This window comes from Taeniopygia guttata, chromosome 9 (genome assembly GCF_048771995.1).
Source record: "Taeniopygia guttata chromosome 9, bTaeGut7.mat, whole genome shotgun sequence".
Classification (NCBI taxonomy): Eukaryota; Metazoa; Chordata; class Aves; order Passeriformes; family Estrildidae; genus Taeniopygia; species Taeniopygia guttata.
The window spans coordinates 4,305,546-4,326,094 of NC_133034.1; the positions used below are offsets into that span (position 1 = coordinate 4,305,546).

Sequence of the window (20,549 nt, forward strand, 5' to 3'; positions counted from 1 at the left end):
TAGACCACATATTCAGAACCAGAGAGGTTGCCAGAGTGGGGTGACAGCTGTCTGGAACACAACAATAATCAAATAGGCTCACTACAAGAAAGCAAGAAAAAATAGTAGGAAAGTTAAAACCAAATATTAATTACATTTTATTAATAATGGCATAGCAGTGACTTTGTATCCTGAAATAATGTTTGCTTGACAATAACTTCCTATCAGTTGTCACGATGGTGAAATGTATAAAGTACATACATGTAGAGTACTCTAAATCTTTCTGAAACTCAAAATTGTTCTTTTGGGGTTTTGTCTTCTAAAATGAACTGAGAACAAATTATCTGTACCTTAGGGCTATAGTCTTCAGGTGATCTAAAAACTATTTCAGAGGAATAAAACACCCATCTTTCCAGATTCTTACTATTTTAATGTTTGCTTTCAGCCAGAATTAACTGAATTGTAGAATAGTTTTGAATTGGATCTCTGGCTTGTATGTTTCTTCCATACATTTTCAAATAATTGTTAACATTTTATCTATGGGAGCTGTATAGTTAGAAATGCTACATTTTCTGCCTGTGGCTCTTGGGAAGGGCAGCCCTGGATGTCAATGAACAGTCATAAAACCCTAAAAAAACCACCAGCCAAACCAAGGGGGAGGGTAGTTGTGACTTAAATATGCCTGAGAAGCTCATTCATCATAGTACAACTATAAAGCAAAAACCTGTTTTCAGGTGCTGGTACTAGGAAGGCTACAAAGTCAATCCCTTAGGTAATGTGAGGTGGGTGCTGTGACTAATGTGATTTCCAGGTTAATTCCAGCTGAATTTCTTTGTGAATTCTGAGTTACTCATATCCCTACTATCCCAGGGGAGTTACCAAGTGTGTTCTCTCAGCTTTGTTGGCAGGAATACAGTGGCTTAATTTGTATATTTTCATGTTATATGCTTTTCCTACTTGATTTTTTTGTTGTTGTTTTCCTGTTGAATCAGACATGAAATCTTTGCCTGCTGACTTTCATCAGAGGTTCTTACATGCACGTTGCATTCCGTGACCACAGGAACACTCAGCAGCTCACAGGGAGGATGAGGCCAGGTAGAAGGGTGTGCATGTGACTGCACACTGAAATAGGTCAATCCAGGCTAAATATAAACCAGGATAATTCTCCTGGAATCAGTTTCTTCTGTTGTTACTTCTGTTTGAAATATGAAACAAAATGAATTTGTCATTTAGCACCAAACCACAATTGCAGAAAGATTGGCAGAAACTTCTAGAGGATACTTCCAAGGAAGAATACTAGCATTTTATTTAACACCAAAAAGAAATTTGTTTTATCTGTGATGGAGAAATGCCATTTTTACCTTGAAGATAAAAATGAAAATCAGAACACTTACCTATACAACACAATAAATTGAATTGTGTAGGTATATATACCTATATATATATATAGGTGTATATAGGTATACCTATAGGTTATGTAGGTATAAATTAACACATACACTGATAGCATAAGGAGCAGTAGGATAGGGAAGTTCCTGAGATGGTTTTGCCACAGTCTGGGAAAAGATGACTTGTGAATGTGTTTGATGATCCCTCTCAAAACACAGCAAGCAAAGGAGAGTATTGCTATCATGTTCTTTAAACTGTATAATTCTACAAATTGAACAATAGCCAGATTATTGAACCATATATTTTCTACGGTCAGCTAGACTGCTCTTACAGTCATATTAATTCTGACATAAATTATGTATTATCCAACTAGTTGATAATGCCATATATGTATTTAAAAACTTAACAGATCATGTAGTTTTGCATTCAGAGTCTTACTATGACTTTATTAGTGGATATTAATATAACTTTGCTCATACATGTTTGTTCATTATGGGTTTGGATATATCATTTTAAATGGAGTAAAAATAAAGGTAAAATGGTGTGAAGACCTAAACCTGAAGAGTTATACTTTAAGTTCACAGATGAAAATCACACATGTCTGTACAATGCTGGCTACAGTGGCACACGGTGCTCTCAGTGGTTATCTCCACAAGAATCTGCCATCACACTGGCACTCCACAGAAAATACATAATTACTGTTGGAAAGCTTAAAAAACTCCTATTAAAAAACAGATTTCTCCTGATGAATTAGAAGGAAAGCATATTACAAAATAGATTTGTGCTGGTAACAAGGATATCCTTGTTAGTTGTTCCTACATTTGATTACAGGGAGATGTTTAGCTGAGCACTTTGTAAGGTCTGTGTAGGTGCAATGAGTTGTTCCAGGAGCTGTGTTTAGACTGTGGCAACACAGGAATTACCATGATAAGTCTGTCTAACAATCTGCTCCTCAATACCACGTCTCCAGCAAGGATCAAAGCTTTTTGGCCTGGAATATGGAATATTAGAGACTTTGTTCATGATAAATTACATTTGGCCAAGTGTTTTTTTCCAATAGGTTTTTTTAGGATGTCACCAGTAAAGCTGCCTGAAGGTTCCTTTAGTCAGTGACTATTTTAATCAAGCTCACCTTACTTTTCTATGCATATTTTATCAATAAATGCCAAAACAGTCATTATTGGTGAGGAAGAAGCCAGTGCATTTTAAAAATAACAAAAGGTCAGGTACTCTGCTATGTTTGGTTTGTTGCAGCAGCTGAGCAATATTTACTATGGGGTTTATAAGTTTATTTTTTAAATTCCTAAAAAAAAAAAAAAAAAAAAGGTGGGGTGAAGCACCTTCCATTCAGGAACATTTTTATTTTGCTCTTGATACCTTAACCAAACACATCAGTGATAATAAAATTAATCTTTCATGACAGCCTCTTTAACTGTACCTGTAAAATCTTGTTTTTGTATACTTAAGTAGAAGTTTTGTTTTCCTTGGGGGTAAACAAAAAGGGGAATTAATAACTTAAACTTCTGTGAGCTACGTACTGCTCTGAGAATCACAATGCTCAGAGTTGACGGGTTATTTGAGAAGCCATCAGGATTCCAAGTGATTTTAAATGCTTCGCTCCTCAATCTGGCATGGATTTCTTTGTTTTCTCGTAAGCCTAATTGAAATTGTTTAATTTGCCAGATGTTCCCCAAGATATTTCCATTCCATCTTCCTGAATGTCTTTCTGCTTGTATCACTTAGAAAATTATTTTCCAATCAGTTTCTCTGCTATGCTCATTATCCAGATAGAAAATACTAAAAATCTATTATTTGATCTCTTCATATTCTTCTAATTTATTTTTAATTAATTCCTTTACCATTCACCTAGGCTCAGATACAAGTTTATGAGAATAGGAGTGTTTTCATCATAAATTCTTCAACAGTCTATTTTTGTCTTTCTTTAAGGGCACAAGATGACATAGTAAGGGCTAATAAGATGATTACTTTAAGAGTCTTAGGTTAGGCACTTACATGTGAGCTCCCTAGGGCAAACATTGCTCCACAAGTTATTTTGCTGGCAGTGTTGGGAGAATTATCTTCATTTTCAGCCTGCCTATGACTTTTAAGGGTCTGTAGATTACTTCTGGATAGTCTGAAAATTAACCTTCCTTATGAAGTGTGTTATTTATGATATCAATATTCCCTCCTTACAGTCTGAGGTCTATTAATCACAGTAAGCTAGACAGAAATTCTGGCACAGTCACAATTTTCCTAAGGTTAGAGTTTGCTGTCCAGCTGCCAGATGTTCTGGTAGTGAAATGAAGTTGTTTGTAGCTGCCTGACCCACTGGTGTGAAGGAAGATGCATTTATGTCTGGGTGCCCTCAGGTGCCCCTGGGCAGGCGGATGCTGCTGTGCAGTCTGGTGAGGGGCAGAAGAGTTTGCTCACGTGAAGGACGAGTACTGTTTCCCTCGGTGTCCCCACACTCCTGCTCTTGGGCCCCGCTTCGTGCCTTGTAAGACTTTGGGTTCATGATCACACAATCCATTCGATTGGAAAAGATCTCTGAGGTCATCGAGTCCAACCTTTGAGTGAAAACCACCATGTCAACCAGACCATCCACCGAGTGCCACCTCCAATCTTTCCCCAAACACCTCCCTAGGCAGCCCACTTCAATGTCTAATCACCCTTTCAGTGAACAAATCCGTGATATTCAACACAAGCCTCCCCTGGCCCACCTGAATACTGTGTCCTCTCGTTGCCTGTGAGAAGAGGCTGACCCCCACCTGGCTACACCCTCCTGTTAGGGACTTGCAGAGTCTTGATCTGTCGCAGCTGTTTGCCCTCTGTTCATACATACCACGTTCAGCATCCCGCTGCTTTCCCTCTCAAAAAGCAGCTAAATGCTAAGCGTGCTTAAACACACCTCTGAGAGCTGTTTTGTTGGGAGAGCGCTCAGCCTCCCTGCTCCCGCTGCTTCCCCTCAGTGCCCCACAGCGGCAGCCGAGCTCCTTTATCCCCAGCAGCGCCCAGGACAGAACCGGCCCCCGCCCTTCAGCGGGAGAGAGAAGCAGCCGCGCCCTCAGCCCTCACGGAGGACAGAGCCGTTCCCACCCTTCACCGGGGCAGAGCCCTCAGCCCTCACCGGGGCAGTGCCCTCAGCCCTCACGGAGGGCAGAGCCGTGCCCGCCCCTCACCGGGGCAGTGCCCTCAGCCCTAACCCGGGCAGAACCGTTCCCGCTCCTCACCTGGGCACAGCCCTCAGCCCTTATCCGGGCAGAGCCGTGCCCGCCCCTCACCGGGGGCAGATCTCTCAGCCCTCACCCGGGCAGTGCCCTCAGCCCTCACGGAGGACAGAACCGTTCCCGCTCCTCACCCGGGCACAGCCCTCAGCCCTTATCCGGGCAGAGCCGTGACCGCCCCTCACCGGGGGCAGATCTCTCAGCCCTCACCCGGGCAGAACCGTCCCTGCCCCTCGCCTGGGCACAGCCCTCGGCCCCCAGCCGGGCAGAGCCGTGCCCGCCCCCGCCCAGAGAGCCGCCCGCCCTGCCGTGAGGCGGGGCCGCCCTTTCCGCCGTGGCTTTCCGGTGATGGCGGCGGGAGGCAGCGACCCGCGGACGGCAGACGTGGAGGAGGACGCCTCGCAGCTCGTCTTCCCCAAAGGTGCGAGCGGGGCCGGCGAGGAGCCGGGGTCGGGTGGTCGGAGGCCAGCAATGGCCGCCTGTGAGGGTGCGAGCCTCGCCGAGCGGCTCCGTGGACCGGAGCGCTGCTCAAAGCCCCTCCAGCCGCTACTAAGCCCCGAGTGTTAAAAATCAGGGTAATAAATGGTTTATATATATTTAAGGATCTCATGATTTCTAGGATGTGGCAGTTATTAGGTGGGCCGCTACGTGTGTACAGGGTATTTTAAAAATTATTTTAAAAATCCTGCCAGGTTGTAGAGAAAATGTTGGGTTTTGATATAAGGTTTTTCGGTGATGTTTGTTGACACAGGAGTTCTTCCCTGTGAGGGAGGTGAGGCCCTGGCACAGGTTGCCCAGAGAAGCTGTGGCTGCCCCATTCCTGGAAGTGTCCCAGGCCAGGCTGGACAGGGCTTGGAGCAACCTGGGATAGTGGAAGGTGTCCCTGCCCATGGCAAGGGTGGAACTGTATGGGCTTTTTATGGTCCCTTCCAACCTAAGCTGTTCTGGAAATCTGTGAATATAAAATTAGTAAATACAAAATTAGCTGCAGTTAGGAAACCAGCTGTCCAGATCCAGAGTGTATTTTTTTTTTTACAGAAAATTAATTCAGTATAAGATCTAGAAATGTATTTACACCTCAGAGCCACCCTGAAAAAAAAGGAGGGGAGGGAAATGGACACTGTGCTGCATTGCTACATTGTTGAGTTATGAACAATAGGGAAGTTCTGAAAGACTATTTTTTCAGGTTTTTTAAATGCTAAAATCTCATGTTTAGCCCAAGCTGATTTACTGCTCAATTCAAAATAAAAGTTGCCAGCCCCTTTCTAGCAGTCCCTGTATCTGCTTGTATAAAACAGTGCTTCTGGGCACTCTGGGATGCAGCCTCTGACCTTTTTGCTTTGAACAGCTCACACCGTGATGTTGAAAGATGGTTTTGTTAATAGAATACATACAGTGGTTATGGTGATGATGAATGAATTCAAAGTTGGCTAAAGGTAGGGGGACAATTTTTAAGATTGGTTAAATTCTTTTTTTCTGATAATAAAATTTCAGTAGGTTAATTAACTTTTCGAGTCAGTGAAGCCTTTTTAAAAACATTTAATAGCATTCATATTTACTTCAAGAGCTGAGACTTCTGAAGACTGTGGCATCACTTCTGAATTTTGTGGAGTTTTAGGGCTCTAAATACTTTTTGCTGTATCAAGTCATACATTACTTCTGCCAAAATTGGGTGAAGAGAACATACTGCACAAATATGAAAAAATCTGAATGTTAGGGCTGCAAGTGTAAAATATGTGGTCAAAAAGACAAACACCTTGGACTGTCACTTGAAGTGTAATTTTTATCAGCATTTTCAGTATGAAATGCTGCCCAGTCACTGGTGAAAGAGCTCACACAACTACCATGAAAGGCATTTTCACTTCTTTATTACCCAGATCTAAATTACACACCAAACTTGTGCAATTCCCCTATTTAAACACATTCCACCTTTTTCCATGCTGGCGTTCCCTCATTCATCCTGCAGAATTTGAAACTGCGGAAACTCTGCTGAACTCCGAGGTGCACATGCTGCTGGAGCACCGCAAGCAGCAGAACGAGAGCGCGGAGGATGAGCAGGAGCTGTCAGAAGTCTTCATGAAAACCCTGAACTACACAGCACGCTTCAGCCGCTTCAAAAACCGCGAAACCATCGCCAGCGTGCGCAGGTGAGCGGGAAAGTCGGTGTGGAACAAACGCCGTGTCGGAAAATTGGATCCCTCATACTGGTCCTGCTTTACAAAAGTACATCTTAGTGGTGTTGGTGATTTGTTCTTTAATTCTGAGTCTTTTGGCTTCCTAACGAGGCAAGAAGTTCTTGATGGAGGGTTATGCTTTGTCCAGGTCAAGCCTTCTGAACTGCTTTGTTTTCAGTATTTCACTGACAGCTGATTGCATTAAATGGGAGGATTTTCTAGACTTTGCAGAATAATTCAGGGGAAGTGGAGTTAGCAGATAGGATTTTATTTTTTACTCTATGCATTTATGTAATGAGTCTTTTTTCTTAAGAAAAAAATTACTTCAGTGCCAAAAAAAGTGTGCAAAAAGATAAGCATTTGTTTCAGTTTATGCCCTTTTATGTTTCTGTCTTGTGATTCCATCAAATTGCTGTCTTTCCTTACAGCTTACTGCTGCAGAAGAAGCTCCATAAGTTTGAACTGGCATGTTTGGCTAACTTGTGTCCTGAGACAGCTGAGGAAGCAAAAGCTCTGATTCCTAGGTAAGCACCTACATATTATACAAAGGCTGCTGTATCCTTCCCTGTGACATAAAGCCAGCCATGCCCTTGTACCCTCTCTTTAATCCAGCTCTCTTGCTGAAATAACATTTGGTCTTGATCTTTCTTCCCCTACCCACTGATCTGACAGCAACACACTTTGTACACGTCCCTAATGCACTTCCGAGAGCTTTTACTGGATCAAGTGCAAACCTCTTAAATTGGGGTTCTTAGTTGGCTGTGTTTGTGTTCCTCGGAGTGCTTTCCATTGGAGCAGAGGAACTGTTTTGTGGATAACGTAGGGGGGAGCAGTAGCTTCTTCATGTCTTGATTGGTTACCTCATAGCCTGAGATAGAGGAGGGAATGAAACATTCACCTGAATTACAGTTTCCTCCTTATTTGTCATTATATAAAACAGAAGGCTTTGGGGTGACCTAACTGTGGGTTCCCAGTAGCTGGAAAGAGCCTACAAGAAAGATGGAGAGAGACTTTTTATGAGAGTAGTGACAGGACGAGGGAATGGCCTCAGCCGAGGGTAGATTTAGATTATATACTGGGGAGAAATTCATCCCTGTGAGGGTGGTGAGGCCCTGGCACAGGGTGCCCAGAGAAGCTGTGGCTGCCCCATCCCTGGAAGTGTCCAAGGCCAGGCTGGATGTGGCTCTGAACAACCCAGTCTAGTGCAATGTGTCCCTCTCCATGGCAGGGGGTTGGAATGAGATCACCTTCAAGGTCCCTTCCAACCCAAACCATTCCATGATTTTATGTTAGGATTTCATAGCATGGACTGGCTTATGAGCATGCACCATGGACTTTAATTTAGAGTTCTACTTACACCTGCCTTGCCTTTTTTACAAACACGTTTTAAAATTTCTGGGAAGAAAGGAGTTTTGTCATGTAAAGAGGAAGCAGTGCATAGGGATTAGAGCACTCTTTGTACAGTGATGTTACAGGTGGTTCCTGGTGGTCACAGGTAGGTGACAGTGTGTGGAGACTGACAGGAGAGAGTTATGACTGAAATGAATCAAGGGAGAGAGATGATTTCTGAAACCTTTAATGTCTCTTTATTGCTCTTACCTTGCAGCCTGGAGGGCCGGTTTGAAGATGAAGAATTACAACAGATTCTCGACGACATTCAGACTAAACGCAGCTTCCAGTATTAAGGTTAACCCTCAGCCCCTTTATCTGAGCAGAAAAACCTGAAGAGCTGGGCTGTTTCTCAGCCCTCTGGATCAGTCCAGCTCCCAGCTGAGTGAGAGTAGTTGTGGATGCAGGGTGCTCCAGTGCTGTTGCCACAGGTGCATTCAGACTGGAGATCAGCATTGTCCTTTTGGTTTGTTCCATGTGTATGTTGGCAAGGACTCCCTGTATTGTGAGAGCAAAGAACCTGAAAGGCCTTTTCCCAGTGGCTCAAGTATTTGTTTCTTCCCTAATCCCTCTCCCCAGGTTGTACATTTTCAACACTTTTGGTTTTTAGCAGAAATGTAGATGTGATTTTGTGTTTTTTAGGAACTTCTAAAGGATGCAGAATCTTGTTCTTGATTCTCAGAAGGTTCAGTGATGAGCAGCATCAATATCTGTGGTGTTTTTTGTTTTATTGTTTGATTGGGACAGTGCATTTTTCCAGCTTCAATATTTTTCTATTATTGTTTAGTCTAAATTAAAAGATATTTTTAAACTAAAGTTGTGTGTTTTATAAATATAAGGTACATATTATGATTTTGTTAATGAGGACGTTTTTAATTAATAGATCCTGGAGATCTGGGGACTCCAAGAGTTTAATAACCCCAGTGCAGTTTAGGACAGATCAGAGGTGTTCCTACGATCACTGTGGGAAAGCATTGGGGCAGCATCTCCTCCTCTGCTCCCCTGTTCTGTGCCAAGTGATTGCAGACACCAAGTCTGTATCCTGCTACAGAAAGAAAAAGGTGAAGAAACCAAATAATTTTAATGTTAACAGAGCCAGGCATCCACCACTGGGGGCATGGACTCCTTAACTAAGTTGCTAACTACCCTAATACTGAGATGAAACCAAACCCTTATGACACAGTGGAGGGCTGGCTCCTGGTGCAGCCTGTGGGGATCACACACCCAGTGCTATCAGAGCTCAGCTGCTGAGAGATTCACAGATTGTTAGCTTTTATTTGAAAGGAATGTTCTTTTGTGTAGGATAAACTTCTTAAACAAGCCCTTTCAAGTCTTGCAATTTTACCACCCCACCTGAAAGAAGGAAAATTTTGCAGGAAAGTTGGGAGAAAGTGACAGACATCTTTTAAGATTATTTGTGATCATAAGCAATAATCTCACTGATCTTACAAAAGGAAGGGAAATAAAATATTACTGGAAATGTAATGTTGCTGCTGTGCTGAGAGGCTGAGAATGTGACAACTGTTGGGCTCATCTCACCTGGAGCACATTACCTCAGACGTGTGTGAGCTGGGCTGGCAGTGGCTTCTGCAGGCCTATAAACCACACATGCATCTGTAACCAACCACAGGAATTTACCAGGGTCAGAATAATTCTGACTGAAGAGAAAAAACCAAGGTGACAAACCTTTATTTTATAAAGCTTAGTGTCCCCCTTTGGATACAGCATATGCTTCCCAGAAGCTGCTCCTGCTGAACAGGGTTTGCTCTGTAAAATGTTACTGTTCAAGCAGCTTTAAGACATTTTCATCTAAACACAAAGACTGTTAGGTCTTAATCACAACTAATTCAGGGAAAAAAGCCATTCTGCACCTCTGTCTACACTCCCTTGTTACTTGATGCCTTTGTGAGTACCGTGAGTGTAACAGACCTAGTGATCTCTAAATGATCTCAGGAGTTTGCACTATCCTACACAAATAGATTATTATGAGCCTTGAGATTAGTAGGTTTTGCTTGTGCTCTGAAGCCCGGTATTGGGGACAGAGGAGAATGGAATCACACAATCGATTAACTTTGGAAAGACCTCTGAGATCGAGTCCAACCTCTGAGCGACACCACCATGTCAACTACAGCATGGCACGGAGTGCCACCTCCAACCTCCAGAGACGGTGACTCCACCACCTCCCAGGGCAACCCATTCCAAAGGTATTTCTGGGAGCCCCACCAGAAGTGTCTTGTAGTGCTTGGGCATTTGTTGGGCGTGAAGAGAACTATCACGGAGCAGCGCACAACACGGCTGTGCCCGGAAGCAACTATCGCTCTGGCCGCCAGCGGTGCTTCTTTTGGCAATGTTATGTGTAATGAACAGCAAGCTGGAGCCGCTGGCCCGGCGGTCTCGGGCGTGTCCAGAGGCAGGTCCGGCCCGGCGGTCCCGGGAGTGTCCGGGGCAGGTCCCGGGGGGGTCCCGGGAGTGTCCGGGGCAGGTCCGGCCCGGCGGTCCCAGGAGTGTTCGGGGCAGGTCCCGACCCGGCGGTCCCGGGCGTGTCTCGGAGCAGGTCCCGGGGGGGGGTCGCGGTCCCGGGCGTGTCTCGGAGCAGGTCCCGGGGGGGGGTCGCGGTCCCGGGCGTGTCTCGGAGCAGGTCCCGGGGGGGGGTCGCGGTCCCGGGCGTGTCTCGGAGCAGGTGCCGGGGGGGGGGGGTCGCGGTCCCGGGCGTGTCTCGGAGCAGGTCCCGGGGGGGGTCGCGGTCCCGGGCGTGTCTCGGAGCAGGTCCCGGGGGTCCCGGCCCGGCGGCTCTGAGGGACCCTGGGCGCTCCCTCAGGCCCCACCACACGCGGGACGGCCCCGCCGGGCCCTCTGCGCATGCGCGCAGCTCTGCACACTCTCGCGCTGTGATTGGTGCGCCGGCCGGGTCGCTTCGCGGAAGCGGCGCGCGCCCCGCCCCAGCACAAGTGCGCACGCGCATTTCCGCTCGGGGCCCTTGAGGCGCGGCGCCCCCGCCCGCGCGCCCTGCCGTAGTGCGCGTGCGCACGGGCGTGGGGCGCGTGCGCTGCTGGCGGGGGAGGCGGAGGGAAGATGGCGGGCGGCCGTGGGTCGTGAGGCGGCGGCGGCGGAGTTTGCCGGAGCCAGGAGGACGAGGCGGGCGGCGAGGCGTTGGTGGGCCGCGGAGTCCCGGTACGAGAGGCTGACTGGGCGGTGAGTGCGGCTCAGTGTCGGGTGGGGCGGGGGAGCAGCCAGGGAAGCGCGGCCCACTCCGCCATCTTTAGGCCGCGGCCCTGGAGCGGCGCGGCCGGGGCAGGGCGGGGGCCGCCGGCGGGAACAGGGGCTCCCCGCGCCGGGGCGGCCGGGGCGGCGGCGAGAGCCGAGCCAGGGCCCTGTGGTGGGGTATGCTCGACGGCCCGGCCTGGAAGCGGACAGCCTGGCCCCTGCCCTCTTTACTGCACAGGTGTCTGTCGGTGGCTTCGTGCGAGTCTCAATCCTGGCTTTTTCTACTTCTTTTAATGTTATTAATTTTTAGTATTATTTTTTCCTCCGCCTTGGGTCCGAGTGGAGATCGGGTTGTGGCTGCTTTGAACATAGGTCTGGGAAGTTCTGGCCATTATGAACCGTGTTAGATACCGCGAATTTTTTACTTATGTGGTTCTTTACATGGGAAATCTCTGGTTTAGGGAGAGAGAAGAAGAGGCCACAGACATAGAATACTACGTTAGGTTAATATTTAAGCGTCTCAGATGCCAGTTAACTACATTCGCCAGTAAAGAACGGTCTTAGTTCTGTAGGACTAATAAACAGTGGTAAAAGAACGGGAAAGTATTCTTTTTGGTTTTCCTATGGATCCCGAGAGGGCTGTTGCTCACGTTGTGTACTGTATAAAGCTGTGGAGCACCACTGTTGTTGGAGTATGTTCCCTGCGATGCAAGAACACACAGCCTGTGCAGCAGAGCTTCTGCTGGCACGGTGGACAGGCTGGTGATCGTGTGGTGTCACATTCAACTGACTGGGACTCATCAGCCTGTGCATGGGGAGCAAACCCAGGGAACGAGTTCAACTTGAATAGCTCAGCGATTTTCCCTTGGAGAGAGAGCTTATTAAACTTCCTGCCTCCTTAGAGGTGTACGTTATTTCTCATGTGCTGATTGTTATCATCTTTGTTATGAGTAAATAGTTGTATACTCTCAAATGTAGTGTTTTTTAATATTAGCAGTTGCTTGAACACACCTGTCTGACAAAGTTGTCATAGGTAAGTAGTTCTATGCTCTACAAGTCTTTGCCTCATTACATCCTTGCTTACAGTTTGTGGGTACTATTTGGGAATCTGTTTTTCTATGTAGGCAGTAATCCCTCTTCCTTCTTGCAGCATATTTTTATTCCTTTTTGCTTAACTCAATGCTCCAACTTTTATGCTTACCTTATGCTCTGTCCTTTTCAGAGAGGCAGTATTGTGTGTCAGAGAGTTTATAGTGTGCAAAAAGTGTTGTGCCAAAAGACTTCAGGGCTCCCAAGTTCTTTTTCAAGTAAACTGATATTTACTTCTCAGTGATTTGCTGCAATAGTCTCCCATCATCTTACTCTAAGAATATATCATTATTACATGTGTTTAAAAAATCTGATTCTTAACACCTTGATCAGTTGTGTCGTAATAGTTCTAGTGAGAAGATCTGAAAGTGTAGATACTAAAAATAAAGTACTGAAAGATTGGAGGGAGAAAAAGCCCTTAGAGCTGCAGAGAATGTTAGATGTGAGTAACTACTCATAGAGCTGCTGAAACATTTTGACTTAAAACAGTCACTGCAAACAGTGACAGCCATTCCCTGTTGTTTGAAGTGTTGGTCCTCCACTGAACCCTTTATCAGTAAATATTGGACTGTTGGAATTGAACATTCCTCATCAGTTTTGTCTTTGTGATATCAGCACAGGAATTAAAAGCCTAATAATCTTGAACTGTGCTTGAGATAGAGGTACTAGGAATGCCTCCTTTGCTGCAGTAGAGAGACCTTGGTCTGAGAAGGGGGTAAGGAGTCTCCTGTTTTGTTCCCATCCCTAGCAGAGGAGTCTTCTGACTCACCTGAAAAAAATAGTCATGGAGAAGGCATTAGGCTGAGTAGACATAAGGAAGGAATACAGTTTAAATCTGTACTGGGATTATTCCATGCAAAATATTTCATTTTATGCATCTGCTAGGCAGGTATCTATGGAATTTCAAGACTTGGTTCAGTAGCACTGGAAATGAAAATAATTTTGGCCTTGCTCAGATAGAGGTTATAATTTAGAAAACTACTTGTGAAAACAAGCTGGAAGCTATCTGCAGTGTGTTTGTGAATTTTACAAAACTCTATTTGCCATGTTTACATTCCTGATACTGGGTTGTTATGTTAACAAAAGTAAAAATACAGGTATGCAGGCCTGGTTGGGGGGGTTACTACAGAAACTGAACATTGTTAGAGCATGGTGCTGGGGTGGAGATGTGCCAAGGGTCTTTCAAAATATTAAAACCTTAAGATAACTTTGGGTTTTGCTTCTTCTCATAGAAAATATCTGAAGGTAAGAGCAGAAAAGTAGACTTTTTTGTAGCTAACTGGTTTGGATTTGTGTTTTGCTAGTAATTTCACTTCACTTTGGAGCATCCATGGTCACCTATTTTCCAGATGGTGCTAAACTTCCCAGCAATCTGTTCTTGCTCACTAGTATTTAAAAAAAGCTGTTCAGTATTTCATAATGCCACTTCTGGTTCAACCTGCTCTCCACACTCGGGCTGGGTGTCCCAGTCATGCTGTTGTGAAACCTGAATGGGGATTGAAGTGTGTGTTTAGCAGGAAAGCTTCCTCTGTGTGCTCATAGCACTCTTGCTGCCAGTTTGCTGTCGAGGCAGTGAGTTTGCAGTGGTTCCACTCCTGCCTGGGGCTGTGCAGTGCTCAGGAGCTCAGTCTGTGTGGGGAGGGATCCTGGAGACCAAGGGACTCAACTGATCCTGCTCTACCTCACACCAAAGCTGGGCTGCTGTTCTGAGCACTTTCACTAATTGGGGCTTATTTCACATTTTCCCTACCAGTACAAGGAGAGACTCTCTGTAGTATTCAGTGTCACTGTCTAACCCTGATAAAGCTTGTGTTGTTCCAAACAATTACATATCAGTCTTCTTACACATATAAGTAGAATATAAAAAAAGTATGAGCAATTTTTCACATTCTTTAGACACAAATGAAAACATTTCTTCCTCTTATATATTGCACCAAGTGACCCTGGTACCATTTTTTTTCTATCAGTAAAAGAGAACTTTATATTCAACTTCATTTTTCCTTTTAATAGGATTTTTTCCCATACACTGCTGTTAAATCTGAGCACTTTAAATTTTCTGTTCACTTTGTTAGTTGATTTAGATGAGAAAAACAATAACATGCCACATGAGCTCTTTGGTGCTATTTAATTAGTCTTCAGTATAATTAGGTATATTGGTTAAAAAAAAAAATTCTATTAACTTTTGAAGCTTTGAAAATATTATTAGTGTAGTTATAAATTTTATTTAATCTATAATTTTAAATCATTAAAATGTTAATATTCTTCTGCCTGTCCAGAAGTTGATGCAGCGGTGCAGGCGGCTGTACAGGGGGACCATTTCTGTGAGCAGAAATCGGATGTTTTGTTTAGTCTGGCTCACATTCCTGTTTTGGCCTGGATGTTAAACACTGGTTCTGGAACCAGTGAGGTGGGAAGAGGAGGTGATGGCAAATCCCTGTGTCTGCCATAGCTCTGACCTGGCTGCACTGGGTGATGGTGAGCCTGGTGAGAGGCAGTGTGCACTGGTCTGATCTGACAGACCAGCTCTTCTGAAAATACATCCCTAAAACTATGGTTGTGTCTGCAGTACCAGGTTTTGATCTGGAGTTGTTGGTCACAAAGCTTGGAATTTAGTCACTCACCTGTGACATTACCCAAAAGTGAGTGCCATGACGTTCAGCAGTCTGGTGGGATAGGCCAAAAGCAGTTTTGCCACTAGAACTGTAGATTTGTTGGCACTGATCAGTTCTTTATTATAATGTTTTCTGTAAGTCAATATGAGCACAGGGGTACATTAATTAATCCATGTTTCTGCAGTTTAAGCATTTTAGGATTCCTTTAAATGATTATCCCAAATCCAAAAGAAAGATTATACAAAATAATATGTTAATGTGTCTTTTTTTGAAAGAGGCCAGAGACTGGATAAGGAGTCTTCAGCAGTTTGCGTTTGGTATAGTTCTGTGTTCATGGTGCAGTTTTGGCAGCACAATGAATTATGTTTTATTTACTGTGGGCATAGGAGTATTCATCTGCAGTTTTGGGTTTGACAGGAGCTGCACCTGGAGCTGGTTAAGCAGCAGCACAGCTCCAGCTAATGGAAGTGCTGGATTTACAGCCTGAGGGCTGTGGAGCTGTGCAGTAATCTGGGATGGAATTGCCCAGTGGTAACGCCTGCTCGTCCTGCTTCTGATCCTTTGCTTTTCCTCCCAGGTCAGTGGAGTCATTCCCTGGAATTCTCAGCAGTCAGCTGCCTGACAGGCTGCTCTGAGTTTTGTCCAATGTTAGTGAAAATGGTCTCATAACGCTGAGCAGCTTTTTATGTGCATGGCCAGTGTGGTCATCAGATGTTTATGTTGGCTTGAAGGAGGGGTCATGGAGGGAGCACACACTTGGGCTCAAGCCAGGGCTGCTTTGGTTTTGGCCTCAGCACTTTTAGTTTGGATTTGGGTCAGCTCAGCAATTCGGTGCTGAAGTTCCCTCAGTAGCTATGGCTGCACTTAACCTTGTGTGGTCACAAGCAACCACTCTACCCTTGTCCTCCTTCCCCCATCCCAGTAAAAATCACTGCTTACCTTTGAAAATTTCTTCCTGTTGGGCCATGTTTGTGAGCAAACCATTGCAGAGACTGGGGAAATGTTATGGTTCTACCACAAGAAAACTTGGGGATTGTGCAGAATTGCAGGGAGGAGGAGTGCAGACTGAATGTGTGTGTTTATTCTGCAATGTTTGCACTGTTTCTCAATTACAGAGTTTGGAGCTAAAGTCATGCTAGAATCAGTCATCAAACCATGTTTTGCATCTTTTTCTATGGATGGATGCAAATATTTTGGTCTCCTTAGCAAATCTAAACCTAAATGAAGTAGCTATTTCTAGTAATATCTTTGTAGAATCCTGACTAATATAAGCCACAGCTGCCAAGCTTTCTGTGTAGTAAAATGAAAATACTGACCTAGAACTGGTGATGAAAATGCTGCTTTTGACAGGAAAACTTGCTGATATTCTAAAAGCAGGCCATAGGAAGTAAAAAAGAAATGCTGAGGGATTTTAGAGAACTTTTGGAGAACTCCAGCTTTGGAAACTGAAGCTCTCTGGTGATGTGCTCTTCTACTGAATTGTCATTCTCCTGGGGAGATGGATGACTTTTGCGTTTGAGGAGAATCTGACACTGAACCCTTTCTCCTTGGAATGCTTTGTGTGAGCTTGACTTTCCTTTACTGAGAAATTTATTGCTGCAGAAGGTGATAATGTGCTTTTATTGAACTCTACTAAATGGTAAAAGCAAAGGTTTTTTACTGAAGAATTTAGTAAATTTAAAGAATTTAAAAGTGTTTTTTTTTAGCAATTCGTGTATATATATCTATACATATATTTACATAACCATATATAGGCATTTGCATAGCTCATAATCCACAAGCGAAGATCAGAAAACATATTGCTGGAACAAACTGGCTCTGTGATTCCAGTTAAAAGAAAGTGCATTTCTAATTCATTTTCAGTTGTATGAGATGTCTATACATCATCCATCAGTTTAGAAAGTGTTCTAGTATTGAAAGTTTCTTGTTATGGGAGAAATATCTAGGTTGGTTATGTTTGAAAATAGGACTGCTCAAGTGATATTTATAATTTTTTACACTGGGAGCTTGAAGCTACAATAAACAGCAAGGTTTATTTTTTCCTACTGGAAGTTTGTTCCTCATGGGATTGAAGAGTCTCTAGCCTAACCACCAGCAAACAGGGGTTATGCATTAATCTTCCACACCATACTGTGGCAAAAGAATAGACTTTCAAATCTTAGCTGAAGCAGATAGTGAGAAGCTACAGTTCTGAAGATCTTCACATGAATAATCTGCAGTCAGCACTTTATTTAATCAAAATAGTTGTATAAGTGCCATTTTCTTTGACTGTTTTCTTGATTTAGCAGGTATTTGATCAGATTTGTTGGGGGTTTTTTTTTGTTTTAACTGTGTCTTCAACAGTAAGACAAAAATGGGGAGCACTGATAATTAGCAGGGTTCATCAGCCTTGTTTAGCAGCATTGTGTGATTGAGAAATATTTTGTTTGCTGCAATTCTACTACTTTTGCTTAATGGTGTCTCTTCATCAGCTAAGTCTAGGCATAACAACTATAGGTATTAATTTACATATTTTGCTGTAAATATAGTTGCTAATTTAGCTACTCTGCTGTTGGGGCAGATAACAAATTTCTGTATTGGATAAGTGTGTGTGCATCTGCTACATCTTTTTATGACAAGAGAATAAAAAATCCCTTAAAAACTTCTTGGGTATTGTAAAGAAAACATTGTAGGGTAGTATATTCTGAGCCATTTATTCTGCAGTGTGGATGTAGGGTTGTTTAGTCTCTTCTTTCCTTACCTTGGATACATGAAGTGTGTAAATAACCTTGGGGTGCCCAGAAGATCGGTTGCACAGTCTTCACTTCTGGATGCAGTTTAGGGTATGGACATTGGTGATAAATAGATTTTAACATTAAAATACGCAGCAAAATAAAAAGTTCTTTTATCTTGGAGTTTCTACTGAGATATAAAATCTCTTTTGGAGAGAGAAGTAGGAAAAGGATCTTTGAAATACAGTTAATAACTGCTGAAAAACATTGCTTTTAGTTGTTTTTTGGGTTTTTTTTAACCTTCTTACCTTTCTTAGCATAAAAAGGCACACTTTTTCACATGATCACACATAATAGCACTGTCATCCTGCCCCCTGGTGCCTCTTCCAGACTTCAGTTGTGTAATTATAGAAGATTAAGGCATTATTTTGCCTTTATTTGGCCCAGAAACTGGCATGGCAAACAGCATTGTTTTGTCAGAAGATGGGCCTGAATAACATTAAAGGGGGGAGAGGGGGCAGGGAGTGAGCATTCCTGGGGTCATGAAGTAAAGATTTTCTTAATTCTGTCCATGTTGGCAGCTTCTCTTCTGTGTAAAAGCAGATGTTGCAAGAATTCTGGGTATGTTTGGTAATCATTTAACAGATAAAGGTTGTGAAAAGTAAATCTTTGTAACATGTTACTACTCTTACTAATTCCCAGATTTTGCTAAAAAGGCTTAGGTGTCTTTTCAGCATTGAATTTGCAACTCTTTGGGTCTCAGATACTCAGCTGTGTTTATTATATTAAAATGAATGTTTCTGTTCCATAGTGTGACTGAGGAAAAGGAAACTGTTGCTAGGTTATATCAACTTTATTTTTTTAATAATCAGAATTTCAGGAGGTTGTTCCTGAAGAAAAGACAATTTGCTGTGTTTCCTATTTCAGTTTTGCCCTACAAACAGCCATAGTCCTTCTAGTCCTTTTCCCTTCCACTGATAATAAAGTCCTCTGAAGAACTTTTTTGGAGAATTTCTTGTCACTCTTTCTCCTCCTCTCTTGTCTGTCCCTGTCCATCCCATTATGTACCTGACAGTAGTACTTGAGTCAAGAGGGACTTGAGGAATGGCTCCCCATGAGCACCTGGAAAGGAGCAAGGAGCGCTGCAGAGCTCTCCGTGGGCAGGCAGAGCCTGCTGGGCTGTGGCAGCTGCAGAATGAGTGGCTGCTCACAGAGCAGAGCAGCCCAGAGAGCTCAGTCAGTGCCAAGAGAACAGCAAACAACCATGTTCTCACCAGGAAGGCCACCTGCATCTTCAGTGAAACCGAGAGGAGCATTCACACAGATTTTGCTGTGGCTTTTGTTCACTAAGTTTTGATATTATAACTGGCCGAAGAGGGTCTTGATATTTAAGATTAGCAAGGATCCTAATCCTTGTTTTCTTCTTTTAAACTATTTTTCATATGTCTTTTTTTTTTTTTTAGTATCTGTCACGTCATGTTTATGTTTTAAACATCATTCCTAAAGTTTTGTTTCTGACAAAGTAGCAGCTCTAAGGTAAGGCAGCATCAGTAGTCACTTCAGCATGAAAACCAAGCTCTGAGTCTTCAGCTAGGTAAGATGAATTTCTGTTATCACAGGGACTCACAATAAAGGACAGTTTAGGTTATAACACCCCTCTTGATAAATACTAAGCAGCAGTTGAAATAAAGAGGTATTTGGTAAGTTTAGAGGGAGGAAAAATGCTCTATTAAAAATATATATTGTGAGTAAACTTTATGGTAAAACCAAGGTATCCAATTGGTAATGGTAAAATCATAGCAGAAAAGCAAATCCTGTCGATCTTCTAGCTGAGGTGCAATCTGTGGCTGCTTTCCTGTTTGTTTTGAAGTACAGCTCAAGAAACTTTAGCTCACAGAAGTTGCTTCTGTGAGGTGCAGAAAGGCAGTGATTCCAGGCTGTGGCACTCATGAAAACAGTTTTCTGTACTATAGCCAGAGAGGTAAAGCAGCAGCCGAGTCCTGTGAAGTATTTTGAGAGTTTTTTTTAATAATGTATATAAACACATTATCTCCTGTAAATATGTCTGCTCTGAAATTAGTCAAGTGTTCAGCTTGAACATAAAATAAGGAATGTTTGTGATTTGATTATGATGGGGTATTTGTTGGGTACTAGAAATCCAAAATTTGAAGGAAGCATTTAAAGAAGGTGTTAAAATGTGTGTAACTTACATGTAGCTAAGCAGGCACAACTGTAGAAGCTTTTCTCTCTCTTACAAAGACCTCCAGACTGGCTGGTCTCCCTTGGGATTTTAGGTAGCTCCATTTGTCTGTAAGTTTGCTCTCCTGTTTCAGAAGTTCTTGTGTGTTTTTATGTGAAATGTAAAGGTGTAGGCCCTTTTTGGCTATTAAATATCAGCACTCCTTTTCCTGCAGGGAATAAATAAACCCTTTAAATCCAAAACTGCATCAAGATAATCCCATTTTGCCATGTTGCATGTTCTGTCCTTTTACAGTCTATATAGTGTGTGGATATGTTTGGGTTCTGTGGAAGATTCACAGGTTTGAACTTCGTGGTGAAACTGGGCATTATGAAAGTACAGAACTGAAGTTAAAGGAGAAAAAAGTGCTGCTGCATTTCAGGCTTTTGGTCATGCCAGTGTAGTAGATTTTAGACTGCATAAAGCAGAAAGCTTTGGAGTATTTTGAAATAAGAACAGGTCTGTGAGCCTTTTGGGCAGAGTAGTTTATTGTGACTTTGACAATTATTAATTGAAGTATATTTCTGCAATTTTAATGA

At 43.4% G+C, this 20,549-nt stretch overlaps 2 protein-coding genes and 1 long non-coding RNA gene across 13 annotated transcripts in view; 2 read left to right on the forward strand and 1 right to left on the reverse strand.

The window, feature by feature from the left end:
* Window positions 1-113: 113 nt before the first annotated feature.
* On the reverse strand, window positions 114-4,933 carry LOC140684672 (uncharacterized). The gene is made up of 2 exons (XR_012057293.1): window positions 4,803-4,933; window positions 114-3,935 (listed from the first exon to the last, which is right to left on the reverse strand). It is a non-coding gene; the product is annotated as an uncharacterized lncRNA (long non-coding RNA).
* Window positions 4,927-8,971, forward strand: POLR2D (RNA polymerase II subunit D). Its single transcript, NM_001245167.1, is given in 4 exon segments — window positions 4,927-5,013; window positions 6,559-6,739; window positions 7,195-7,290; window positions 8,373-8,971. Coding segments are annotated over 4 exon segments (429 nt in total). The 5' UTR covers window positions 4,927-4,940; the 3' UTR covers window positions 8,452-8,971.
* A 2,189-nt stretch (window positions 8,972-11,160) lies between these two features.
* WDR33 (WD repeat domain 33) overlaps window positions 11,161-20,549 on the forward strand; it is a 69,554-nt gene continuing 60,165 nt past the window's right edge. For 3 of the 11 annotated variants that reach the window (XM_041718241.2, XM_041718242.2, XM_072933127.1), the window contains exon 1: window positions 11,165-11,347. The gene's annotated coding sequence lies outside the window, so the exon portion shown is untranslated. Of the gene's footprint in view, window positions 11,348-20,549 lie in introns of all 11 variants that reach the window. The other 8 variants (XR_012057294.1, XR_012057296.1, XR_012057295.1 and 5 more) reach the window with 6 other exon arrangements.